At 54.8% G+C, this 21,961-nt stretch overlaps 2 protein-coding genes across 2 annotated transcripts; one reads left to right on the top strand and one right to left on the bottom strand.

Annotated features, from left to right (window-relative positions):
- The first annotated feature begins 610 nt into the window (after positions 1 to 610).
- Positions 611 to 5,250, top strand: LOC110484179 (gamma-secretase subunit Aph-1b). The gene is made up of 7 exons (XM_021554644.3): positions 611 to 797; positions 1,670 to 1,840; positions 2,914 to 2,987; positions 3,158 to 3,280; positions 3,630 to 3,757; positions 3,990 to 4,113; positions 4,346 to 5,250. The coding sequence occupies exons 1-7, from the start codon at positions 685 to 687 to the stop codon at positions 4,381 to 4,383; spliced, it is 771 nt and encodes a 256-aa protein (XP_021410319.1). The 5' UTR covers positions 611 to 684; the 3' UTR covers positions 4,384 to 5,250.
- A 672-nt stretch (positions 5,251 to 5,922) lies between these two features.
- On the bottom strand, positions 5,923 to 21,080 carry LOC110484177 (carbonic anhydrase 9). Its single transcript, XM_021554642.2, has 12 exons — positions 20,923 to 21,080; positions 14,222 to 14,245; positions 12,885 to 13,055; positions 10,576 to 10,718; positions 9,820 to 9,912; positions 9,508 to 9,574; positions 9,175 to 9,332; positions 8,876 to 9,011; positions 6,746 to 6,769; positions 6,541 to 6,567; positions 6,335 to 6,428; positions 5,923 to 6,201 (listed from the first exon to the last, which is right to left on the bottom strand). The coding sequence occupies exons 1-12, from the start codon at positions 21,041 to 21,043 to the stop codon at positions 6,138 to 6,140; spliced, it is 1,122 nt and encodes a 373-aa protein (XP_021410317.1). The 5' UTR covers positions 21,044 to 21,080; the 3' UTR covers positions 5,923 to 6,137.
- Between the last annotated feature and the right edge of the window lie 881 nt (positions 21,081 to 21,961).

The following is a 21,961-nucleotide window of genomic DNA, read 5'->3' as shown; positions in this document are numbered from 1 at the left end:
AGAAAGGCTGCGTGTTGGGGAGTGGATGTCTGTAAGTAGGCAGCGCACTGAAGAGCCTTTGGGTGTCAGTCTCGTTGAAATGGGGTTGGACTGGAGGTCCCAGCGGAGGGAGCACACGGGCACTGCGGGTGGGGCAGCCTGCACGCCTCGCCCAGCCCCTGCTGCTGGGGGCCCGCGCAGGCCGCGCTCTCGGGGTGGCCGTGGGGAGGAGGCCAAGCTCCCCTGGGCCGCGTCCCCACGGGCCGCGGGACGTGCCGAGCTGGGAGGGACCCACGGGATCATCGAGACCAGCTCCTGCTCCTGCACAGGCCCCCCGGGGTCACGCCGTGCGCCGGAGAGCGTTCCCCAGACGCTCCCTGAGCTCCGCCAGCCCGGCGCCGCGACCCGTTCCCGGAGAGCCGTGCCGGGGCCGGGGCCGGGGCCGGGGCCGGGGCCGGGGCCGGGGCCGGGGCCGGGGCCGGGGCCGGGGCCGGGGCCGGGGCCGGGGCCGGGGCCGGGGCCGGGGCCGGGCGCCCCGCCCGCAGTGACGGGCGCTCCGCCCCGGGACGCCGCTTCCGCCGGCGGCGGCGCGCGCACGCCTGGCGTCATCGGCCCGGAAGGGCGGCGGAGGGGGAAGGGGCCGCGGGGCCCGTCCGGTCCGAGCTCCGGGTCCGACCCCGGTCCCGTGTCCCCGCTCCCGCCGAAATGACGCTCGCCGTCTTCTTCGGGTGCACCTTCATCGCCTTCGGGCCCGCCTTCGGCCTCTTCATCTTCACCATCGCCCGCGACCCGCTCCGCATCATCATCCTCATCGCCGGGTCAGTCAGCGATGGGGGCTCTGCTGCGGCCGTGCTGTGGGGCCGGGATGGCTCCGGGAGCGGTGTGGGCGTGGCGGGGCGCCGGGACCGGCCCCGGCGCTGCTGCCGGAACCATCGTGGTGGGGCCACTGATTCTGCTGCTGGTGCTGGTCCCGGTTCGGATGTAATGGGCTGCTGGTCCCAGCGCCTCAATACGATCACTGTAATCGAGACAGGGGTGCTGGTACCAATGATGGTGCTGGTACGGTATGGGCGTGACAGGAGTGCTGGTACCAGTATGGGTGTGACAGGGTGGTGGTGGCATCAGGGGTGTGATAGGCATGTGACTGGTACTGGCTGAGGCACCGTCGTGACTGCAGCAGGCACACCAGTACCCGTGCTGGTGCTATTGTGGGTTCACCGGAGTCACCAGTACCCGTGCTGGTGCTGTTGCTTGCATGAGAGGAGCACCAATATTGTTTCTCTTACTGTCACAGCACATCGTAGACACAAGAACTCCTGCAGTGCCAGTGGAGGGTTGGCAATAGTACTGGTGTGTCTGTGCAGCTGGGAAGCTGGTACCAGTACCACTGTGGCTCCAGAAGGATGTGGTAGTGGAAGTGGCACTGCCATGGATATGACCCTGGCACAGGTGCTGGTACTGCTGTGGGCACAACAGGGGCACTGGTGCCAGTTCTGGTAACCAGTGGGGCAGATGTGCATGCGCAGCACAGCAGTGAGACCCATACAGGTACCACCTGCCCAGCATCAGTACCAGAATGTCACTGGTGCTGTTGGAGAGTGTGAAAGGCTGGGGCACAGCTGCCAGTGCCAGTCCCAGCACAGCAGGTGCTCTGGCACAGCACCGGTGCCAGCAGCTCTGTCTCTTACAGGGCTTTCTTCTGGCTGGTGTCACTGCTGCTCTCATCCCTCATCTGGTTTATCGCAGTGAAAGCCAGCGACCCCCAGGATGAGCGGCTGCAGAAGGGGCTCCTGATTTTTGGGGTGATGTTCTCTGTGCTGCTGCAGGAGGCCTTCCGCTTCCTTTACTACAAGCTCCTCAGGTAACGGCATCTCCCCCACTGTGCCAATGCTGCTGGACAGTCTTCCCAGCTGTGGTGGTGCCAGATTTCGCCTGTGAGCTGCTGGACTGGGGGCATTGTCAATTGTAGCAGGAAGCTGCCTCAGTGCTTACCGTGAGCACATGGGTGGCATCTGTTTTGGTGTGTTGACCTTAGTTGGTCTCAGGCGGTGGGGCAGAGCAGCCCGAAGATCTGAAGGATCTGGTGCCCTGACCAAGCCAGGTCACAGTCTCAGAGCAGCCTGGGCAACTTCCAGCCTTCCTGATTCCATTGTCTTCGGGTGCAGGGGTTTTTGCTGCCAGGGGAGCATGTGCTGCACCCTGTCCTGTGGGTGGACAGACACTGTGCTGGGACTGGGCAGGCAGGCACAGGGAGGTGTCCTTCATACTTCTCGGTGTTCCTGGGAGAATTCTGGAGGGGAGCCGTGTTGGCAGGCTCCCTGCAGCAGGGTACTGCTGGAGGCAGGCAGACAGAGGGTAGCAGACTTCCATGGAGCAGCCTCTGACATAAAACCACTGTGTTTCTTGTGCCTTGTGGATCTCTGGTCTCAAGCACTGCTGTCCTCCCTAGGCTGAGGACCTGCCTGGCATCCTCCTTACCTGTTACACCTGTAGTTGGCACAAATTATGAAGCCTCTCCTCTCACAGTTTCTCTCCCCACGGAATTTTGCTAACTCTTTGAGCTCTTCCTGCACCTCGTCCATTGTTAGTCAACATCTTCTTTTAAGTGTGGAGATCAGGTACAGCCTCCCACGCCTGCAGTGGGGCTGCTTTCCATGCGGGGGTGCTGCTTGCCTTACACTCGACGTCCTGCTCACACCAGCCCTGCTCTGCTGCACTGGCTGGCACTCACATTCCTCTCTGGAAAATCTTTCTATGTGGCCTCACATGATTTTCACATGCCTGGTTTGTCTGGTGTACAGCCACACGGACAATCTCCATGGTGGGTGTTGTTTGAGGTGTTGCAGGGAAGGTGGCATGGTGCAGAGTGCACATGCACCATGCCTTGGGAGGTGGTTTGGCTGTGCTGGGATCCGTTGTACTCTCACTCCACAGGAAGGCCATTGAGGGGCTGGTGGCCCTCAGTGAGGACGGCTGCTCCCCCATTTCCATTCAGCAAATGGCATATGGTGAGTGCTGTGCAGAGTAGAGCACCTTGACCACGGGGCAGGGGGGAGGTTGGGCAGGGCTGAGCATGGTGCTGGGAGCAAAAGGAGATTTCTCATGCCAAAGCTCGCTCACAGGTGTGTGGGGTGACCCTTGGAAAGTTCAGAGCTTAACAGTGTTCCTGTCCCGGCAGTGGCTGGCGTGGGCTTTGGTCTCATGAGTGGCGCCTTCTCCATGATCAATCTCCTGGCAGATGCGTTAGGGCCTGGCACTGTGGGCATCCATGGGGATTCACAGCTGTATTTCCTGACCTCAGGTGAGTAACTGGCACCCTTTTCTCACATCTCTGCCCCACCTCAGAGGCAGCGGATGAGGTGCTGTAGTTTTTCCCTCTTACATTGCCATGTCCATGCTGCACCCTCACCTATCTGAGACCCTTATAATCCCGTGTCACATATCTCTGTGGCAAACTGATGTTCCCTGTGACCCTCCCTGCTCTTCTTTCCATGTCTCCCACATGTAGAGTCTGACCCAGCACCTCCCAGTCCAGCCAAGCTGTTTCTCTACACCCCCCGCTCTTTACTGATCCTCTCCATCTCTTCCCCAAGTCTGCAGGCTAGGTCAAGTGGGTGATTCCCTGGTGACACCTCTGCTTCTCCCTGCAGCTTTTATGACCATGGTGCTGATTTTCCTTCACACCTTCTGGGGAATCCTCTTCTTTCATGGCTGTGAGCACCGGCGCTGGTGGGAGATCACAGCAGTCGTTATCATGCATCTCACTGTTTCGGGGTTGGTGAGTAACTGGAAACAGGGCTCTGTGCTGGGACCTGTATTCAGGGTACTGGTCCCTGTGCTGGAAGGAAATAGCCTTTGGCACTAGCAGAGGAGCTGGCCCTTCACAAACCAAATCCTGGGGTTGCTGCTGCCTATCCCACTCCATTCTCTGAGGTGATGACACTGCCACACATCCTGTCCCTGTAGTCTCCTGCCTGCTCACCCTTCTCTTCTCGTGCCTCTCTCTGCAGTCATTTTGCAACCCCCTGTACGTGGGCAGCCTGGTGCCCTCCTACCTGCTGATGGCTGCTGCTGCTACCTGGGCTTACCTACTCTCGGGTGGATCTGCGCAGAACCTGCGGCGCTTCCTCCTCTGTAAGTGCTGCTCCAGAAAGGGGTGGGTGACACTTTGGGTCTCATGGGGTACCAGGACTGGTGCTGGGATGCTGAGAGGTTGTTCTAATAGCTTGAGCAAGGGTATCATCCCCTTGTCTCCTAGAGCAGAGGAGCAGGTGGTTTTTGAGACCACGCTCAGGTTGTTGCCTCTCTGGGAGAAGTGGGGTAGAGCTTGGTGAAAATTCACTGTTTCTCTTCTTGATTCCTGCAGGTTTACGGAGTGGAGCAAGCCCCCAGCCAGGATCCTGAGGCCCTGCAGGATGTTCCTGTCCCCAGCCACCCCTCCCCTCCCCTCCCATCCTGGCGGCAGGATCGGGCATCACCTTCTTTGCAATATCTTTTCTCCTGGACTGGGGGACCCTGGCCAGCCCTGGTGGGGCAGGCACTGGGGTCCATCTGTGGCAGCCAGCCAACCAGCGTGGCTGAGACTGGCTCACTCCAATGCCCCTTTGGGAGTCCCCATAAAACACCTCAGTTTTGGGGGACCCAACTTTGCTGGCCCTGCTGTGAGCTCAGCCCCAGTTAGCCTGCGACTGCCGGAGGCTTGAGCCCAAAGAAACTTTGCTTCTCCCCCCGCTGCCACAGATGTGCTTCCCCCCATGCCAGGGCAGGGGGCTGCATTGCCTCCTCACTGCAGGGTGGAGGAAGGGGCTTTGCAAAGTGCTGCCGTGCCCTGGGTCGTGTCTGACTGCTGTAGTGCTCCTTACTCCACCTCCCTGCCCAGTCCTGCTGCCCCAGGAGCTACAGCCCTGGCAGGGCTGAGCTGGCATCCTTGTACAGCAGGATGGTGCTGGGGGACCTGTGGGTACTGACACCATGCAGGATGGGAGGAGGAGAGGGAAAAAGACAGTATCCAAAGGACCCAGTGGGCATGGAGGATGGTGGAGGGATTGGGAGGAGATGCAATGCCACAGCTGTTGCCGGCACAGATTTGGGAGGGGGTTCAAGGGACCATTCCAATGGATCATTGCCCTCTCCTGTTCTTGGGGATTTTCAGGCGGGTACCAGCCCTGGTTCTGTGCCACAGGGCTGGGAGGGAGAAACTGCCATCGGGCTGAAAAGGCAGTTTTATCCACAGTGGGCTTTTATACCAATAAAATTAAGTACCACAGACAAGCAGGGTTCTGTGTGGCCAGCAGCGCTGCCCTTGTGGGGAGGGTACAAGCAGTGGTAACAATGGGTTGTGCTGCTGTGACTAGAGCCGGATGGTCTGGCAGTTGCAGACCCCATTTTCCTGCAGGCCTTGCTCCTGCTCTGTCCATCCTAACAGTGGCTGAGCTCTAATTTTACAGCTTTGGGGTGGATCCTCTCCTCTCCCAGACAGGGCCAGTTTATTTCAGTTTTGTCATGGCCATAAAGCTCCCTGGGACTCGGCTCCAGCTCCACAGGAGCCATCATGAAAGGTGGGAAGTAGCCACTGATTTAGGGTTGTCCTGGCTAATCTAGGTATGATAAAGCCAGAGGTGGTCTGGGTGGCCAGCAAGCAAGTGGTGGCTCTGCCACCTTCAGCTCTGCCTTTTTTCAGCCTTACCAAGCCACAGCTATGTTTTTCTAATGCTTTGCACAAATAAGAGGAGGAAGAAGTCCCAGAGTGACGAAGGGCAGGGCTGGGCTGTAGAAGAAGCCTTGTGCTGCTTACTCTGGAGCTCTGCCCAGTGCACAGAGGCTGATGCTGTCTTTGCCGGTTGAGAAGGGGTCCCTGCCCACCCCTCTCCATTGTGGTTCCAGCTGAACCAGGGTGCTCTTTCCTGCCCCACAGCTTCCCACAAAGGCAGCAGAGACAGTTGGTACCATGGGAGGATTTTACTTTTTTTTTTTAATTTTTACCATTTTTATAACAAAAATATCTATTGGGGCCAAATGCTGCACCCCAGACAAACAGTCCATGTGGACAGCCCATGCAGCCAAGGCATGCTGGTCTTCCTTGACCTGGGGTGGGAGTGAGAGGAGGTGGGGTGACAGGCTGAGCCAGTGGGGCTGGGACTGCCACGGAGGTGTGGAGTTTACGCAGTGTTCTCAGTGCTGGCTGCCGTGTAGATGACCTTGGATTTGGTCGGCGAGTCCAGCCTGGTGGAGAAAGAAAGGGGGTCTGTTAGACCAGGCAGGAGGTCTTGTTCCTGAAATCGTCATTAAACCCTCTTCTGTGCCCTGGACTCATCCTGCTGCCAGGCAATTCCTCCTGTGTCTCCCAGTTGCTCACCGTGCATTCTGGCTGCGGTGCTTATAGATGTACAGCAGGAAGGCCAGTGCTGTGACAGCAAAGAGCACCCCGAAGAGCACAGCCAGCACATCTCCTGCAAGCCAAGCACAGGCATGTTACACTGGGGGTGGCTGAGTAAGAGGAGGCAAGGAGCAGGCTGGTAGCCCACAGGCAGAGGGGACACAGCCTTGGCTGAGCACGCTTACCTGCATGAAATGAGCTGGAGTGTCCTTCTGAAAAGGAGAGAAAGGCCAGAGGATTGAACCAGCAGTGTGGATGCTAGAGCAGGCCTACAAACTCGCTGTGGCTGCCTGCCCCCAACTCAATGCATGGCTTGCGCACAACCCCAATTCTCAGGCAGGTACAACCCCCTGCCCACCTTCCCCTGATTTGTGCCAGCCCCTCACCTACCTGCTGTTGCTGGAGCACCACTGCCTGTAAAGAAAGACAATGCAGTCAGAGGGTTGCCTTTGAAGTATTTGGGGAGCTAAGTCTCAAGCCTGCAGGCATTTGGGCTCCGCTTCCAAAGTAGGGCTGCCCACAAGACTCCCATGAGCAGGGCAGAGCTGCCTGCCACATCCCCAGCAGCTCACAGGATCTTGCTGACACCCTGCCAGAAGCATGAGAAAACGGGAGAAAAAAGGATCCCTGAACCACAGCCTGCACCTGAGCCTCACTGAGCCCAGACAGAAACTCCCCCCACTGTTGTTGCTACAGTCAAGGAAGTAGGCAAGGTACTGAGCACTGCAGCACCCCATAACTGCACTGGACCTCACAGGAGACCCCAGAGAAGCCCCTGGGCAAAGCCCAGCAGGCAGCAGCCATGGGGACAGTTGCCTGCAGTGAGACGGTCAGCAGCTCCCAGGGAGGAGGCAGCCACGCATTGCAGGTAGGGCACCTGGCATGGGGATGGCTTGGTGGCCCTACATGGTGGGAGGGAGCTGTGCTAGACAAATGTTTGCCCAGCATGAAAGCACGGCTTTTAAAGAGCTGTATTATCATCTGTACATGGCTCAGGTATGGTGCACAGAGTGGCACTATCTATGGGCTCTATCCAGCTATATGGCTGCTGCAGGAAAGCTGCCACCTCCACCCCGCAGCTAGGGACAGGAGTGGTTATCCAGAGCTGGGTTGGCTGGCAAAAAGATCAACAAGCATGGGCACAGAAGGTGCATCTGCAAGCAAAACAAGACCCCACAGCATTCCACCTTAGTGCTCAGCAGCCCCAAGGGCTAAAGCAAGCAGCTAGCACTGATGTGGGGAGAAACCCCCAACAATCCTGTGTACACAAAGCAGGGGACCAGTAACCTCATCCAAGAGTACAAGGACATTCTCCTGGCACTTCTGGAACACGACCTTTGTGGTTTTGTTACAGTGGGGGTTTTTGTATAGGAATAGCAAATAATGAAAAAAAAAAAAAATAGAGCTGGGCATCTCCCCCCTTGCCCCAGTGCTGGGAGGCTTTGGAACAGCTTCTGCAAGAAAGTAGTAAAAGAAAAGCTTGGAGGTAAATGGAAAATATGATAAAGTATCTAAGAGGTTTACCAAAGATAGAGCATGCCAGCCTAACCCGATATCCTTCTTTGATAAGTGATATTCTAGACAAAGAAAATGCGGTAGATTTTATCTCTCCCAGCTTCAGTGAAGCATTTGATGCAGTGCCACATGGGAAACTGCTAGCCAGGCTGAAGACCTCAGTGATTAAAAGCCTAGAGCCATTAGCAAGCAGGCTGCAGGTGGAATGGTGAGGGAAGTGCCTTGCACTACATTGTGTGGTTATTGAGGCATTGCCCAGAGGCCGGGGACCAGCCCTGTGCTGTTCCTATTAGTCATTTTCACAGAAGGTGTAGGAAATGCCATCAGAACAGAAAGAGAGCAGGATGTTGAACAGAAAATCCCCAGTGACCTCAGGGAGCAGCAATGGCCAAAATTCAGTGATGCAGAGCAATAGTCACACCTGATGATTAATAGTGATTTCTACTCATGCCTGGAAATCACTAATGCAAGACCTTCAAGGAGAAATATAAGGTGGGCATTCAGGGACCCCTCAAGCAGGGGACTGTGTGCCTGGCAAGGATGGCCATGAGGCCCTGCTGGCAGAGCATAGCCTTCTGGAGAGGTACCCAGCACTGCCTGTCCTGAAGGATTTGGGGGAGGGGTGTTCACTGCAAGCTTATAGCTCTGGCAGCTCCTACTGAATTTATCTATTGCATTTGGGCTTGACATAGCTAGCTGGAGTGCTAGGACCGGCCTCTTTGCTCTTCACCACGCATCCCCTAGTCCTGCTACTATTACATCTGCAAGACTAAAGATAAAATAAGTTTCTATAAACCAGTCTTCCCCAGGCAGGGTGGAGGAAGTGCAGAATGGGCGACAGCAGGACCCTAAGACCAGTGCTGCCACATGTCACTTGCAGGGCAGGTCTAACCCATGGAGATGCTGTGTCTCGGTAAGATACTCAAAGCACTGACTCCTGCTGCTGCCCCCATCACTGCATCCCTGCTGCTGGGAGCAGCCTGGGCACACTCACTCACTCCTTACCAGGAGTGTGTTTCACTGGAGGAGTGGCCTGGAAGCTTGCCAGCACCCGTCGCCCATGCAGGTTCTGCACTGGCCGGTAGTTGTTCTGCAAAATCTCGTCATCAGGGCTTCTCAGGGTTGAAACCAGCACTGACATCTGGAAGGAGAACAGTGTGAGCAGGATGGCATATAATATATGTGGGAATGACATCCCACTTTTGGGAGCAGATGAGCTGCAGAGCACTGGCACAGGGCACCTACACCAGCTTACGGGGAGAAACTGGGAAAGACCCAATGCAGAGCTCGTTGCCCTGACAGACCTGGTGATGAGAGAGCAGCATAGTCTGGTTGAAGATTGTCCATTTGACTGTCTGGTAGCAGGGAGGGGTGGTCAGAGAGCCATTATAGTGGAAGTAGAATTTCAGGTTGGCAGGCAGCAGACCTGCAATGTTGAATCCAGGCACCGAGGTTTCTTGTCCTGAGAGAGGAAACATAATGGGAATGAAACTGGTACAAATGCCTTGGAGGACAACAGCATGAAGATCATGGGCAGTCTGGCACTGCGTGTGCTGCAGCTTTGCTCTGCTGAGCAGCTGGTTTCTCTGCTGGGCTGCAGCCATTGACACAGAGCATGAGGTGGGACAGGGCCTTACCTACTTCTTGGATTTCAAACAGATGTTTAAGTATTTCATGGTAGTATTGGTTCTCCCCATGCCCAACCTGCAACACAGAGATCCCAAGGTAACAGCAAGGCTGGGGCCCAAAGGGAGACAAGACAGTGATAGCAGCAGGGAGGCCTTGAGAGAGGCACCCTATCACAGTGACCCCTTCATTCTTATCAAGGCTGGTCTGCCCTTTCTCTCCCCTTCTTCCAAAGTACATTTGCACCTCTGTCAGTCCCCAAAACTGTGTCTAATTCTGCCCACCCCAGTCCTATCCTCCCCCTGCTGATCCATGAAACTTACCTCCAGAAAGGCTCCCAGTACAGCCAGGCCATCTGGGTGAACCATTGCCTCTGTAAAGCTGTCATACTTGGTATTGTAGTGGACCACATGGATCTGGAAGGGAAAAACAGAATCCCAGTTCTCGATGGACACCACTGGGAGATGCTCACTCCCACAGGGCTACAGCCTGCTGACATAAGGGCTGTGAGAGTCATGCAGGTGTGATGAGTACCACTGCAGGGGAGGGAAAATACTGGTGGGTTCAAGAAAATCTGCTGCTGCAAAGCAGCCAGCATGAAGATCTGACTGCAGGAACTTCCCTGTTCAGAAACAGCAAATTGGCACTCTGTCCTGCATAACAGGGGCTAATACTGCAGAGCCAGGCTCAGTTTGAGGACAGCAGCTAGAGAAGGAGGAATAAAACCAGATGGGAGCTGGCAGAGCAAGAGGACAGTGTGTACAGAGTAAACAGTCCCTGTAGCTCCCAAAGCAGGCTCACAGCCTCTAGAAAAGCTGTCTTCCACAGCCGGGGACTGCCATAGCTCCTGCTCCATCAGCCCAGGACCAGGCTTCTGCATGAGTCTGGCTCAGCACCAAAGTGTGGCCTATTATACTCAACTCCACTTCTGCAGAGCTGCCCAGGTTCCTGGTCAGGAGTTACAGCCCACATCCAGTGACAACCAGAGCCATGGGCGAGGAGCATGACAGCATTCCAGTGCCTTCCCCGCCCAGCACCATGAGAGAAAAGATGCATCCAGCACCATGAGGGCTCCTCACCTCGGCAGCAAAGCGATGCCCATTGATGGTGTGCTCCGAGCCGGGTCCTGATGGGGAGCCCCAGTGCAGGTGCAGCTGTGCAGCTCGGTATTGCTGGGCATAGCCACCAGTGAGGGCCAGGGAGTCAGGCAGCTCAAGGACAACTGCACAGGCAGAAGGAAGAGGTCAGTAATGCAACAGAAAGCCCAATCTATTCCACAGGTACACAAAGGAGGTGTCTCAAGGGAAACAGTCGCTCTGGGCTTCCAGAAACTGGTCATAACAGAAAGCCTTGCTTTCCATCTGTCATGAGGCTGTGGGCAAGCCTGCCAATGTGGCAGGGTTCAACTTCTGACTGAAGGTTGTAGGATACTGCAGTAAATATGTCAGCTTCAAAAATAGCTGCTACGAAAATGCTGGAAAGTGAAGAGCCCTTCCACAAAGACTTTTGGGGCCAGCTCCAAGCCAAATGTTATCCAACAATTTATTCAGTAAGTGAGAATAATATAAAGAGACCATGAACAAAATTCATAGAGAAAAATACTGGCAGAATGGTGAATATCTATGAGAACAGGGCAAGGAGACAGAGAGCTGCAACTCTTGGTAAGCTGGGACCTGTCAAATAAAGCAGCTTGCAAGTGTATGACAGCACTGGAGCTAGGGCACAGAAGCATTAAATATTTTGAAAGTACTTAGAGCAAAAATTTTTGCCTCTTTGGATGTCATAAATTCATACTTTGTTTTTTCTTTACTTTAGTGGGGTTTGTCCAGCTATTTTGGATTTATGCAGCAGTGTGGCAGAGGAAGAAAACTGAGTTACCTGGACATGTGGCAAAAATATCAGGAGTGTCCTTGGACCCTGAGAAAGGCTGTTCTATCCTTTTAAGCACCTTTTCCTAATTTTTAATGTAAGGTCTTTTCCTTTTTCCTTTTTTAAATGGGGCGTCCCTTTGTAATATCACTGATAGGGCACAGATTAGGGATTAACTACGTAACAGGGCTGTGATGAGTCATTGGCCATCTCAAGTTCCTTGCCACTGGGTTCAGGGATAGAAAACTCAAATACAGGAAGTGTGAAACTGTTCCCTCCCTATGAATTTATCTGCTTTTACACTTATTTTGTATAGGTAAACCATTGTTTTCTTTCTCCTAACTACCTGAATAATTAAAAAAAAAAAAAAAAAAAGCTTATATAACATATACAATTTGTTACCAAAATGAGTAACTGTACAAATATCTTACTGAGCTTGCAACTTTTTATTTATTTATAGTTTTCATAAAGCAGACCAGCGGTTGCCACAGTAAAAAACGTGTCTTAAAAGCCTTGTGAGAAAGTACTTCCCCTCTCCCCAATGCAAATGCTCTCACTGCTTTTCTAAACACCAAGCAACACCAGATGCCATGGTGTCTAAAATAGCAACTACTGAGCTCAACTAGTTTAACTCTGCAGGCACATTAGGGCAAGAGGCCACAATATAGGGTTCTGTGCATGCAGCACACAGCTGATCTGACCATACACAGCAAGCCTGACCTGTCAAGTTTTCTGTATACACAGGTCAGCTCCATCTCATTGGCCACCAGGGCAAGGAAGTGCCTTATCACACCATCAGCAAGTTCTTAAGTCCCCTTCTCCCTGACTCTTTCTTAGCTCAGGGACTGGCAGACATCAGTGTGCTCGAAACATTCTACCTCCTCCAAGAAAAAGCTGGTAACAACCAGGTGCAACCACCCTCAGCTGTGGAAAGATGTGGTTTTCCTCCATATCTGGAATACCAAGGCTGATACTAAAATAACATGAATAAATCATGTCCAAAAAGTTGTTTACAAAAACCATCCTAGTTTTGGAGAAGAGAAAACAAAAACCTATGAAAATTTCTTAAGATTTGAGATAGAATCCCTAAGTACAGACAAAGTAAGGTGGTCAATGTTGTGCCCTAAAAGGTATAAGTAGCTTAAAATCTAAGCCACATCCATAGACTGATGAATCCTTTGAAAGCGAAATGCAGGGGAGGAACCAGTGGCTGAAAATCCACATCAGAAACATCATTCTCTTTTTAAAGAAAATGTGAAGTTAACAAATTTCTGGAGCCAGCTCCCAAAGGCTCTGGACATCTTGGGGCTTATTATCTTGTCCAGGAAAACTAATGGACATGTAAAATTTCTACAGTCTGCTGCTTCCCTTTTGGCCTAGAAACCAACAGGGTGGCAGCCTACAAGACAATCTACTTCCCAGAGCTCAGGGAAAAGGTATCAGAGAAGCCCAGTCCTGCTGGGAGAGTCTGAGCATCCTCTCCTTGGGCTCCAGCCCCTGCAGTTGCCTCTGCCCCCACCTGTGTGCCCATTGTTCTTCAGCTTGAGCTGCTCGCTGGCAGGCAGGCTGTAGCCAGAGATCTGGATCGGCCGCAGGTCAGGGCTGAAGATGGCCTGAGCTGTGTCAACATTGATGGGTGACTGCTTGGTGCCCCCGCAGTCCAAGTAGTCTGTACTCCAGTGCTTCAGGTCTGGTGTAAGAAGGAAGGGAGGGACTGTCAGTGAGATCCCCAGGGTGAGGAGACCTCCAGAAAGAAGGTTTGGGGGTGTTGGGGAAGGGGGCTTGCACTGGCCAGGGAAGTACCCATGCACATAAGTTTAGCTTCCATGAAGTTAGCTTGGGAGCAGCTTTATGCCAACATGTGACTGAATACAGCTGTATCAGGAAAGGTCTCAGAGCATGGTGAGCTGCCAGGAAAGTCTATTTTTGGGGTGTTTAGGAAGAGTGCAAGAGGATCATTTACAAGTGGACTTGGCAAGCTGAGGAGCTGCTGCCTTGCAGCTCATCACACACTGGCTGCCTTGCACAGCCTGGCCTCTGGCAGGTATCACCCCCAGAGCTGCTTGAGCAAGGTACCACAGTGCTCCTGGACTCTGTGGCAAAGGGCCAGCTGATATGGCTGGACTGGCTGCTGAAATGGCCACCTCTTCCCAGTACCACAGCTGGAATAAGCATGGCTGGTGCCTCAGAAAACTCCCTTTGCACTGCAGAGGGCTACTTCTAGCGTGTCATGGGCCAGTGCAAACCCAGGCTTGTCTCCAGGCCAGCCCCTCGCAGGACCCCTGTAAATATGGAGCTGGCTGTTAGTAGCTGAGCCAAACTCCAGAGTTATGGTGCAGTAAGTAGTAAAAGGTGTATCTGTCATACCACTGTGGTGATGCCCATCATGGGTACTGTGGAGAAGCCTCCCAGGTTTTGAAGAAAGGGCAGGACCAGGCAGGATGGTAAGGGAGGGTGACAGAGGGCAGAGGTGAGGACAAGCTAATCCCTGGGCTGGTTAAAGTCCCAGCATGGGCTGCAAGTCCAGCCTGGGGAGAGCAGACTTTTCCCCCGCTTGGAACAGGGTCAGGGGAGCTCTCATTCAGGGAGGGTCATTCATTCCCTGAGGGTCATCCCCCACACCCAAGGGGCTGGGAAAGCCCTCATTGGACCGGCTGCTTCCTGGTGAAATCAGATCAACCTCTGGCTCTTCAGCCCATACATGCCTGGGTACGGGCACTGTGTCAGGGTCAGGCAGGAGGGAAGGGTGAGTCGTGGAGTGCGCACAGAAACCTTGTAATAATTAACCACAGCTGGCTCTGTTCCAGGATCTGCTGAGTAGTAGGAAAAAAGCAGAAATAACTGCAGTGTATTTACCTTCATAGCTCCAGTGGCTGTGGCCTTGAAAAAGAAGAAAAGAAAGAACCACATGAATGGAAGGGAAAGGTTGTCAGCAAACACACCTCTGCCAGGCAGCAGGCTCCCACTGCCTTCCATCCGCCTCCCCACCTTTGCTTTCCCACTTCTCCCTCTGCCCCAGAAAGGGGCGTGTTCCCAGAGGGTATTGCCTCCTTGGACCATGGCCAGGTTCCTTGCAGTTGTCAGTCAGAGGGAAAACCCCAGGGTTGACATTTTGTCATCATCCTCAAAAAAGAAAAATCAGATTCTGGCTTCCATTACTGAACAGCTGTATCTGCAGCTGCTCAAGAGCAGCCAAAACTTCCCAGTACCCCAAGACAAGGCACTTCACAAGTGCAGCGCTCACATTCCATGAGGAGTTCGGGCAACACCTGGGAAAGCTGCCCTGGAACTGACAGCAGAGGAATACAATGAGCATCAAAACTTTCTCTCTACATCAGCACGTGCCCCTGCAGTGGGGATGGTCTTTCACAGGAAAATATGCCAGGCAAAAGGCTCAGCTCCTGTCCTCAGTTCTAGTTCATATGACCACTCAAATATCCATACAGAGCTTCATATGGTCCTACCATGCAAAACCCTTTCCTTTGGAAAAGCAGTAGGGAGGATGGGGAATCCCATGCCAGGACCTCTGCATTTCTTGTGTCATGCATGGGTCACACTGTGACCACAGTAGGGCAAGCTGTGACCTGAGTTCCCACAGCTGGTGGTGTGCCCACTGTGCAGATCTAGAGGGGAAAAAGCCCTCCTGGGAAGGTTCTAAGAGTACCCAGTACTCAAAAGTCTGGCCCTTGCACTGTCGCTCTCCTCCAGTGCTGTCAGCAGTGACTAGATTCTGCACATCAATGCACATCACTGGACCTGGCCTCATAAGTGCATGAGAACCTCTTCTCAGATGCCCCTGACCAAACACCTTAGCTATCACTAGCCCTTCTAAACAACCAGTTCGAGGCAAAGGGATGTGGGGCTTAAATTTGCCCAAATGAGGGAAACATGGCCCAAAAGTGTAATGCGCCTGCTCTGGATGGCACAACAAGTAATTAATGGGCTCCTCCTCTGATTTCTCCTTACCAGCAAACTTGTCATTACAGACAAGTTGGCACTTCCCAGCCTGTGAGTGTAGGAGTGGAGAGTGCCAGGATGGGACAGGTTTGGGGCAAAGGGAGGCATTCACACAGCAGTCATGACATGGAGAAGCATTTAAGAGGTACAACTGTGCCCAGATATCACCTCTGTTCCCTGGTGGGGCCATTTGTCTGCCAGTCTCACCAGGATGCAGGAGGGTCTCAGCAGGAGCTGCTCTGGCCCCCACCCCTGCTGTTGACAAGAGTTATCGACACACCATTGCTATTAATAGGAGTGGATTCCAGCTCAGGGGTGAGAAATGAGGAGGCAAGCTTTCCCAGGCCCAGATGTCCCATACAAGGCCCCAAGCCCAGCAGGATCCTGCCCTGCACTCAGCGAGGATCCAGGCATGGGCGCTGCTGGGGGTCTTGGTGCATCTGCTGCTCAGGAGAGTGGATGACCAGAGCCAAACCAGGCTGGGAAGGGCTGGAGGGTGTTTAGGGGCACTGTGTTTTTCCAAGATGGGAACAAATCTTGGGGCTCCATCCTGTGTGACTGGCGACTCACTTCTGTTGCATTTCTGATGCACCGGAAGCAATGCTTAGGAATGTCTTTGGTATTCCCAAAGGCATAGGAACTGGGCAAGCCTCTGCTGCATGCATCAGGACATGTGTGCCCCAGGACAGACTGCAGTGCCCCCTCCATGTCTACTTGCATGGCACTGCCCAAGGATGCACCCAGCTGTGCTACAGCAAGCTGAGATTCATTTATCCTGCCCACCTTGCTCACACAAAGGATACCTGCTACCCGGATGCTACTTTGTGCAAAATCCAGAGAACAGGGACCCTTCTTCAAAAACACCGTATATCTTCTCCAACACTGTTCCCACTCTCCTACCCCTCCTGGCACTATCTGCACAAAGAAACACTCACATTGGGGTAGTCCTGGCATAGGTAAGGCACAGCACCCCAGGGCTGGCACATGGTTCACTGCACATGCCTCTACTGGCACAGCGTGCCCCAACACCCCACTTTTTGCTCACCTCCAGAGACTCTGCCTGGACAGAAAGCAGCTCAAACATCATATCACAGATTGAGCAATAGCCCCGTGCTGACACCTGCCCTGCTGTGTCAGCACTGTGCCAATTACCTCAGGTTCCCACATATCCCAGCACATGCCTAGTCCCACAGCCGAGGGGGCTCTGGACCCTCCTCACAGCCTCCTGCCAGCTCACCTTGGCAGTTTTGGACACTCCAAAGGCTGTAGCTGCACCCAGGAACCAGTTCAACCCATCCCAACACAACAGACTTCCCCAGGGATATCTCGGCATCAAAACCAAAAGGATCCATGAGCTCTTATCCACCCACTGAAGCCCCCTTGAGTGTGTTTTCCCATCCCGTGGATCTGGGTGCAGTGATGGCACAGCCAGGCCACCCCCTCAAGCAGGCATCTCTCAAGCGCAGCTGTGCAGGGTTGGGCCCCCTTGGCACACACACCGAGTGCTGCAGGAGAGCGCCAAGGTGAGCCCAGCCGAGGCGCTGGGTCAGGCTCTCAGCATCACCCCCTGCCTCGGCACAGCTCAGAGCCCTACACCAACTACTCCTATCCCTTCCACCTGGGGGCATTTACAATCTCTCATCCTTTTACGTGAACATTAACCCACTGCCCTGCCCAAGTGTCGATTTGCATAATTCAGTCTGCCTCCCACACCTCTCGCCGGAGCACGTCTTCTCCTTCGAAAAGCTGTGTGATGCCAGATCTCCCTTCTGCTGAGCTGCTGCCGCTCACCACAAAAGACGTGGCTGCACCTCGGCAGCGGGTGCTGCAGCTCTTTGCATGCCCTGCCTTTCCTCTGAGCACCCACTGCCCCGGCAGGGACTGCAAAGCGCTTCCAAAAACGTTGGGGGGATACAGCCCTGGTGATGCGACATGCGCACCGGGAGAGAACGTGCAAGAAGAGGGTTCCTTGCAGGGATTCCAGCAGGAGAACACAGTAGGGTGCTGACAGCAGCTGCCTGCCCTTGCAGGCAAAAACGTCCCCGTTCTCAGTCGCACAGAGCCCGCCGGTTCACCTGAGTACTGCCTGCCACCCGCCTTTCCACAGTGGCCCGCGATCCAGCCAAGTTTCCCACGAGTTTCCCCCCTTCACACCCTCCCTTTGTGCTTTCTCCTGCTGTTCCTTGCTCCCACTCAGCCCTCCCATTCTGGGATACAGGCTTTGCTGCAAGTGCCAGCCCCCTTCCCTCCTTGACATCCAACACCATCCAAAAACACTTTCCCGCCGAGTTCGGGCAGGCGCTGCCATTACCAGCGTGCTGCTCCGCATGTCCTGCAGTCCGGGAGGAAGGGTAGGAGCAGCTTTTGGCAGCGTGAGGAGCCAGTTCAACCACTGGCTGCTGTGAATCCCATAGGAAAGGAAAGGCACTGATGCAGCAAGCTGCGCCCAGGAGACCTCACCAAGGGCACACAGGGATGGACTGTGCACCCAAAGGACTCAGGATCATTTGCACAGACCAGGAGGCAATCCTCAGCAGAGCCAAACAATAAGGAAGGAGACTGGCAGTTTGCCCTATAGGTCTGCACCTCCTATCCTGACTTTTTCATAATTTAGGGTCTATGGAGTCTGAGGCTGCTCCAGAGCACCCGATAACACCGGGACACGTGCTGTTCACGGCGTGGATGCTGCCTGACAGCAGCACAGCCACTCATACTATCTGCTCACCTTGAACTCTAGAAGCTCGATGGCTCATGTATGGCACACAGGACAGCAGGCTCACTTCTAGCTCTTCCGTCCTGCTCTCTTATCAGCTGGGCACACTGTGCCTTGTGCTCAGCTGCAGGGAGTGCTGGCATCCTGCCAGAGCCTCTTCTTCCCACTGGAACCCAATCCTCAGCCACACCTAGCTCAAAGCCCATGGGATGAGTTCAGCTCACAGATGCCAGACCAGGACCACTTTGCTGTCCCAGGCTACGAAGGGATCAGTGGAGCTCATGGCCCAGAAGAGGGGGTAAGTGGGGTGTTATTACAGCAGGCCAGGAGGTACCAGGACATGCAGAGATGCACAGAGTGCCGGTGCCAAAGTAGGGACCAGCCACAGCATCCAGGTCCCAGCCTACAAAATACATCCAAACAGCATGTGCCTTGAAAGCAATGACCTGCTTGCGGAACCTGGGCTGTGCTCACACTGTCCAAAGCCAGCTCTCCAGTCTGTGGCAAACACAGCACAGGCAGAAGGTCTGGACACCATGTACTTTCAGCCTAGGACACCACCTCATATGCTGCCCAGGGGGCACTGATCCTTCCCAAGCCTGGCTGCATTAAAGCCCCTTTGTGTTTAGAACTCTGACCCACTGCAAGCCTTTGGGATCAGCCTTTAATCTGCCACCGGCAGCACAGGCCACTGCAGGGATTGTTCTTTGTTCTCCTGGTGAAGGACTGCTTGGGCTGTGGAGCCCAAGATTGTGCCAGCTCCCCCCAGGAGGAGCAACGGTTTGGGTGGAGGAACCCATAGGGCAGGCTTTACTCCAGCACATGTTACTGCTCCTTCCAAACCCAGCAAGTGCTGGGGGAAACAGGAAACAATCAGAGTGTTTTGGAGAAAGGGCCATCCCAACAAAAGGGATAAAAATGGGGAAATCCCAGAGGACAGATCAGTGCTTGGAGCTGGCAAGAGAGATGAATAAGGAGTATTAAGCAAGAAAAATAGGTTCAGTTGGAGAAAAAGGACATTGGGGAATGAGCAAGAAGAGGACACTGAGAGCAAGACACTTCTCAATAAGAGGGAGAGGTAACAGGGAAACTGAGATTTTGTTTCCCAAACACACATTTAGCGTGGGACTCAGGTCTCTGGGCAAGGGAGAGTCCTCTCAGAGAACAACCCCATGACAAATCCCTGAGCACATGCTGAGTCCATGGGCTAGGGAGCCACCAGCCCTATCTCATGCGCTAGCCTCGAGGAAGAGGGAACCAGCTCACCACCCAGCAGAGGTGCTGAGACATGCAGATCCTGGCACCTGGCAGGAGCCTTGGAGGGTTCCAGCCATGACCTGCTTCTTATGGGATTCCATCCAGACTTTCAGCCTCTTGACACTGGTATAGCATGGGCTAACTTGACTGTCCCCTACTGACCTCCTGGCCACCTCCTTTCCCCTTCTCCATCCCAGTCATCCCACCCACCCATCCCAAGCCTCACGCAGGATCTAGCCCCTTGGCCAGCACAGCACACTGGTATGCTGAATGCCTGACATCCTCCCACCCTGTGGCCTGGGTTACATAATCTCTGTGGCAAGAACCATCTGCATCCCCATCTCTGTCCAGTGCTCAACTCTGCAAGATCGGTAAGAGTGGCTCTGGTAAGAAAAGAGATTCATTGAAATAAAAAAAGCAGCTCTTGGCACAAGAAGATTCCTGGTCCTTACCACAGGGCAGCTGTCCTGGCGCAGGTCAGGACAATTCCTTACCAGAGGCGAAACCAAGGACATGCCATGAGGCTGAGCCCGGAAAACAAACCTATGGGCAAAGTGGGTACAAGGAGCATGAACAGGGACAACAACGTCCCTGTGCAGGACTCAGCCCCAGAAGAGCAATCTACAACACTCTCCCCAGAATCCCTGCAGTGCCGTAGCCTCCAGTCAGAAAAGGGACCAACCAAAGACCCAAGACTTTTTCCCTGAACCTGTAACTCTGAAAGCCCCCACAACAGCAACAAGACATCTCACGGGGAGGAGGAGGGGCACACAACCCTGCAGCCCTGCGTTCTGTCACGTCCCCTGTCCCCCATCGTCAGCCGTGAGGCAGCTCCCCTCCAACTCTGCAGCAGGGCCAGACCCCGTTCTCAGTGGGCTGCGGGAGGACAAGGTGGATGCAGGGCAGCCCAAGCGACATTCTGCAGGATAAAGGGGACCGGCCCCCGCTCACCACATGCCGGGTGCAGGGCTGGAACCGCTGGTCTTTCCCCGGAGTGAGCAGGAATGCTTGGTGCACAACACTTGTAGCCCCATCTCGGGAAGCTCAGAGCCCCTCAGTCTGATGTGAGAGGGTCTTAGCGAAGGAAAAAGGCTGCGGACAAAGTGAGGGCCCAGCCCCTGGGCAGGGGTCAGGCCAGTCAAGCCGCACGGGAGTTGGCGGGAGCGGGGACAAAGGCAGGGACGTGCTAGGGGGTGCAGCGCCCGCAGCTGGGCGATGCTGCGGGGACGCATCTCCACAGGGGCATCTCATCACTGGAGCACCCAGAGCCCTAACACGGGTGCAGCAGGAGGTACAGCAGCCCCTCCACCCCCAAACCGAGCAAAGGGAGAACTCTCTGGCACTGGGGATACCTCTCCACAAAGCATCAGACATCCGAAATCCAGCACCCCTTCCACTGGTGCGCTCCACACATCAAGGACCCCAGCCCAGGAAGGGAGGGAACCCTGTACATCAGGGCACCCCATGTATCAGAGACCCCAAACTCAGTATTGGGGTGCTGCACGCATCAGGGTGCTCAGGCACCGGCGATCCCAAACTTAAGCTCCGAGGCGCCTCGTGCAAAGGCAAAGGCAGCAGTGGGGTGCCCCACGCCTCATGGAGCCCCGCGCACAGAGGGACCCCCGCTCACCTTTCCCCGGGGAATGCGGGGTCTCTTCGCCGCCGTGTTCCTGGTCGGAGCCGGCACGGCCCAAGGAGGGCAGGAGCAGAAGCGGGAATAGGAGCGAGACCCGCAGCGCGGCGCGGTTCATCTCCGGCAAGTGCGCGGGTGCGGGACGGCGGCTCCGTGCCTGCCCGCCCGCCCGGCCGCACGTAAGTGAGAGCGGGCGGGGAGGAGGAGGCGGCTCTGACTCACGCCTCCGTTACCTTTTATAGGGGCTGGAGCCAAAGTCTGCCGCCGCATGGTCCAGGCAGGTGAGCCGCCCGGCGCGGGACTCGAACCAGGGATTCCCCCCCGGGGTGACCCTACCCCACCCCAGCCCCCCCCAGGACATGCGGTAGAGCCGGGGGCAGGGGAGCCCAGACGGCTCCTCAGTCCCTTCAGCAATGGATGTTCCCTCTCCTCACTGATGGTTCAAGGATCCCTTAAGGGTGGGGGGGTCCCTCTCCCCAGCAGTGGGTGAAAGACCCCTCAGCCATTGGGCGTCCCCTCTCCGCAGTGATGAGTGGAGGAGCTCTTGTGTCCCCTCTCCTTCAGTGATGAATTTGGGATCAGTCAGCCATGGGTTTCCACTCTCCTCAGCAGTGGTTTTCTGCTCTCCTCAGCAATGAAGTTGGCACCATTTGGCCATGACTGTCCCCTCTCCTCAGTGGTCAGTCAGGAACCCCTCCATTATGGATGTCCTCTCTCCTCAGAGCTGGGTGAAGAACCATTTGATAGTTGCTGTCCCCTGTCCTCAGTAAGGGTGTTGGGACGCTTCAGCAAAGGGTCTCTCAGTGGTGGGTGTCCACTCTCCTCAGCAATGGGTGAAGGACCCTGCTATATTGAGGTGCAGACCCCTTCATGGCTGTCCCCTTTCCTCAAGGGTGGCTGAGGGACTCCTCAGTGGTGGATGTCACCTCTTCTTTCTGATGTATAGTTAAGAAAAACGTATCTATGGAGGCTAGAGGACGGCACAACTCCACTCTAGGCAGAAGTCTTTCTCCTGCTCCTCAGAGGTGGCAGGAAG

The sequence above is a fragment of the Lonchura striata genome, chromosome Z (genome assembly GCF_046129695.1).
Source record: "Lonchura striata isolate bLonStr1 chromosome Z, bLonStr1.mat, whole genome shotgun sequence".
Taxonomy (NCBI): domain Eukaryota; kingdom Metazoa; phylum Chordata; class Aves; order Passeriformes; family Estrildidae; genus Lonchura; species Lonchura striata.
The sequence above is the reverse complement of the archived record's forward strand: the minus strand, read 5'-3'. Positions and strand labels throughout refer to the sequence as shown.

Excerpts from the sequence above, each read along its gene's own strand:
- LOC110484177 (XM_021554642.2), bottom strand. The coding sequence starts at position 21,043 with ATGAACCGCGCCGCGCTGCGGGTCTCGCTCCTATTCCCGCTTCTGCTC. Across the intron at positions 14,246-20,922 it reads CCCGCATTCCCCGGGGAAAG|GCCACAGCCACTGGAGCTAT; the intron begins GTGAGCGGGGGT and ends TTCTTTTTCAAG. Across the intron at positions 6,568-6,745 it reads TGGTGCTCCAGCAACAGCAG|AAGGACACTCCAGCTCATTT; the intron begins GTAGGTGAGGGG and ends TCTCCTTTTCAG.
- LOC110484179 (XM_021554644.3), top strand. The coding sequence starts at position 685 with ATGACGCTCGCCGTCTTCTTCGGGTGCACCTTCATCGCCTTCGGGCCC. Across the intron at positions 2,988-3,157 it reads CATTCAGCAAATGGCATATG|TGGCTGGCGTGGGCTTTGGT; the intron begins GTGAGTGCTGTG and ends CTGTCCCGGCAG. Across the intron at positions 3,281-3,629 it reads GCTGTATTTCCTGACCTCAG|CTTTTATGACCATGGTGCTG; the intron begins GTGAGTAACTGG and ends TTCTCCCTGCAG.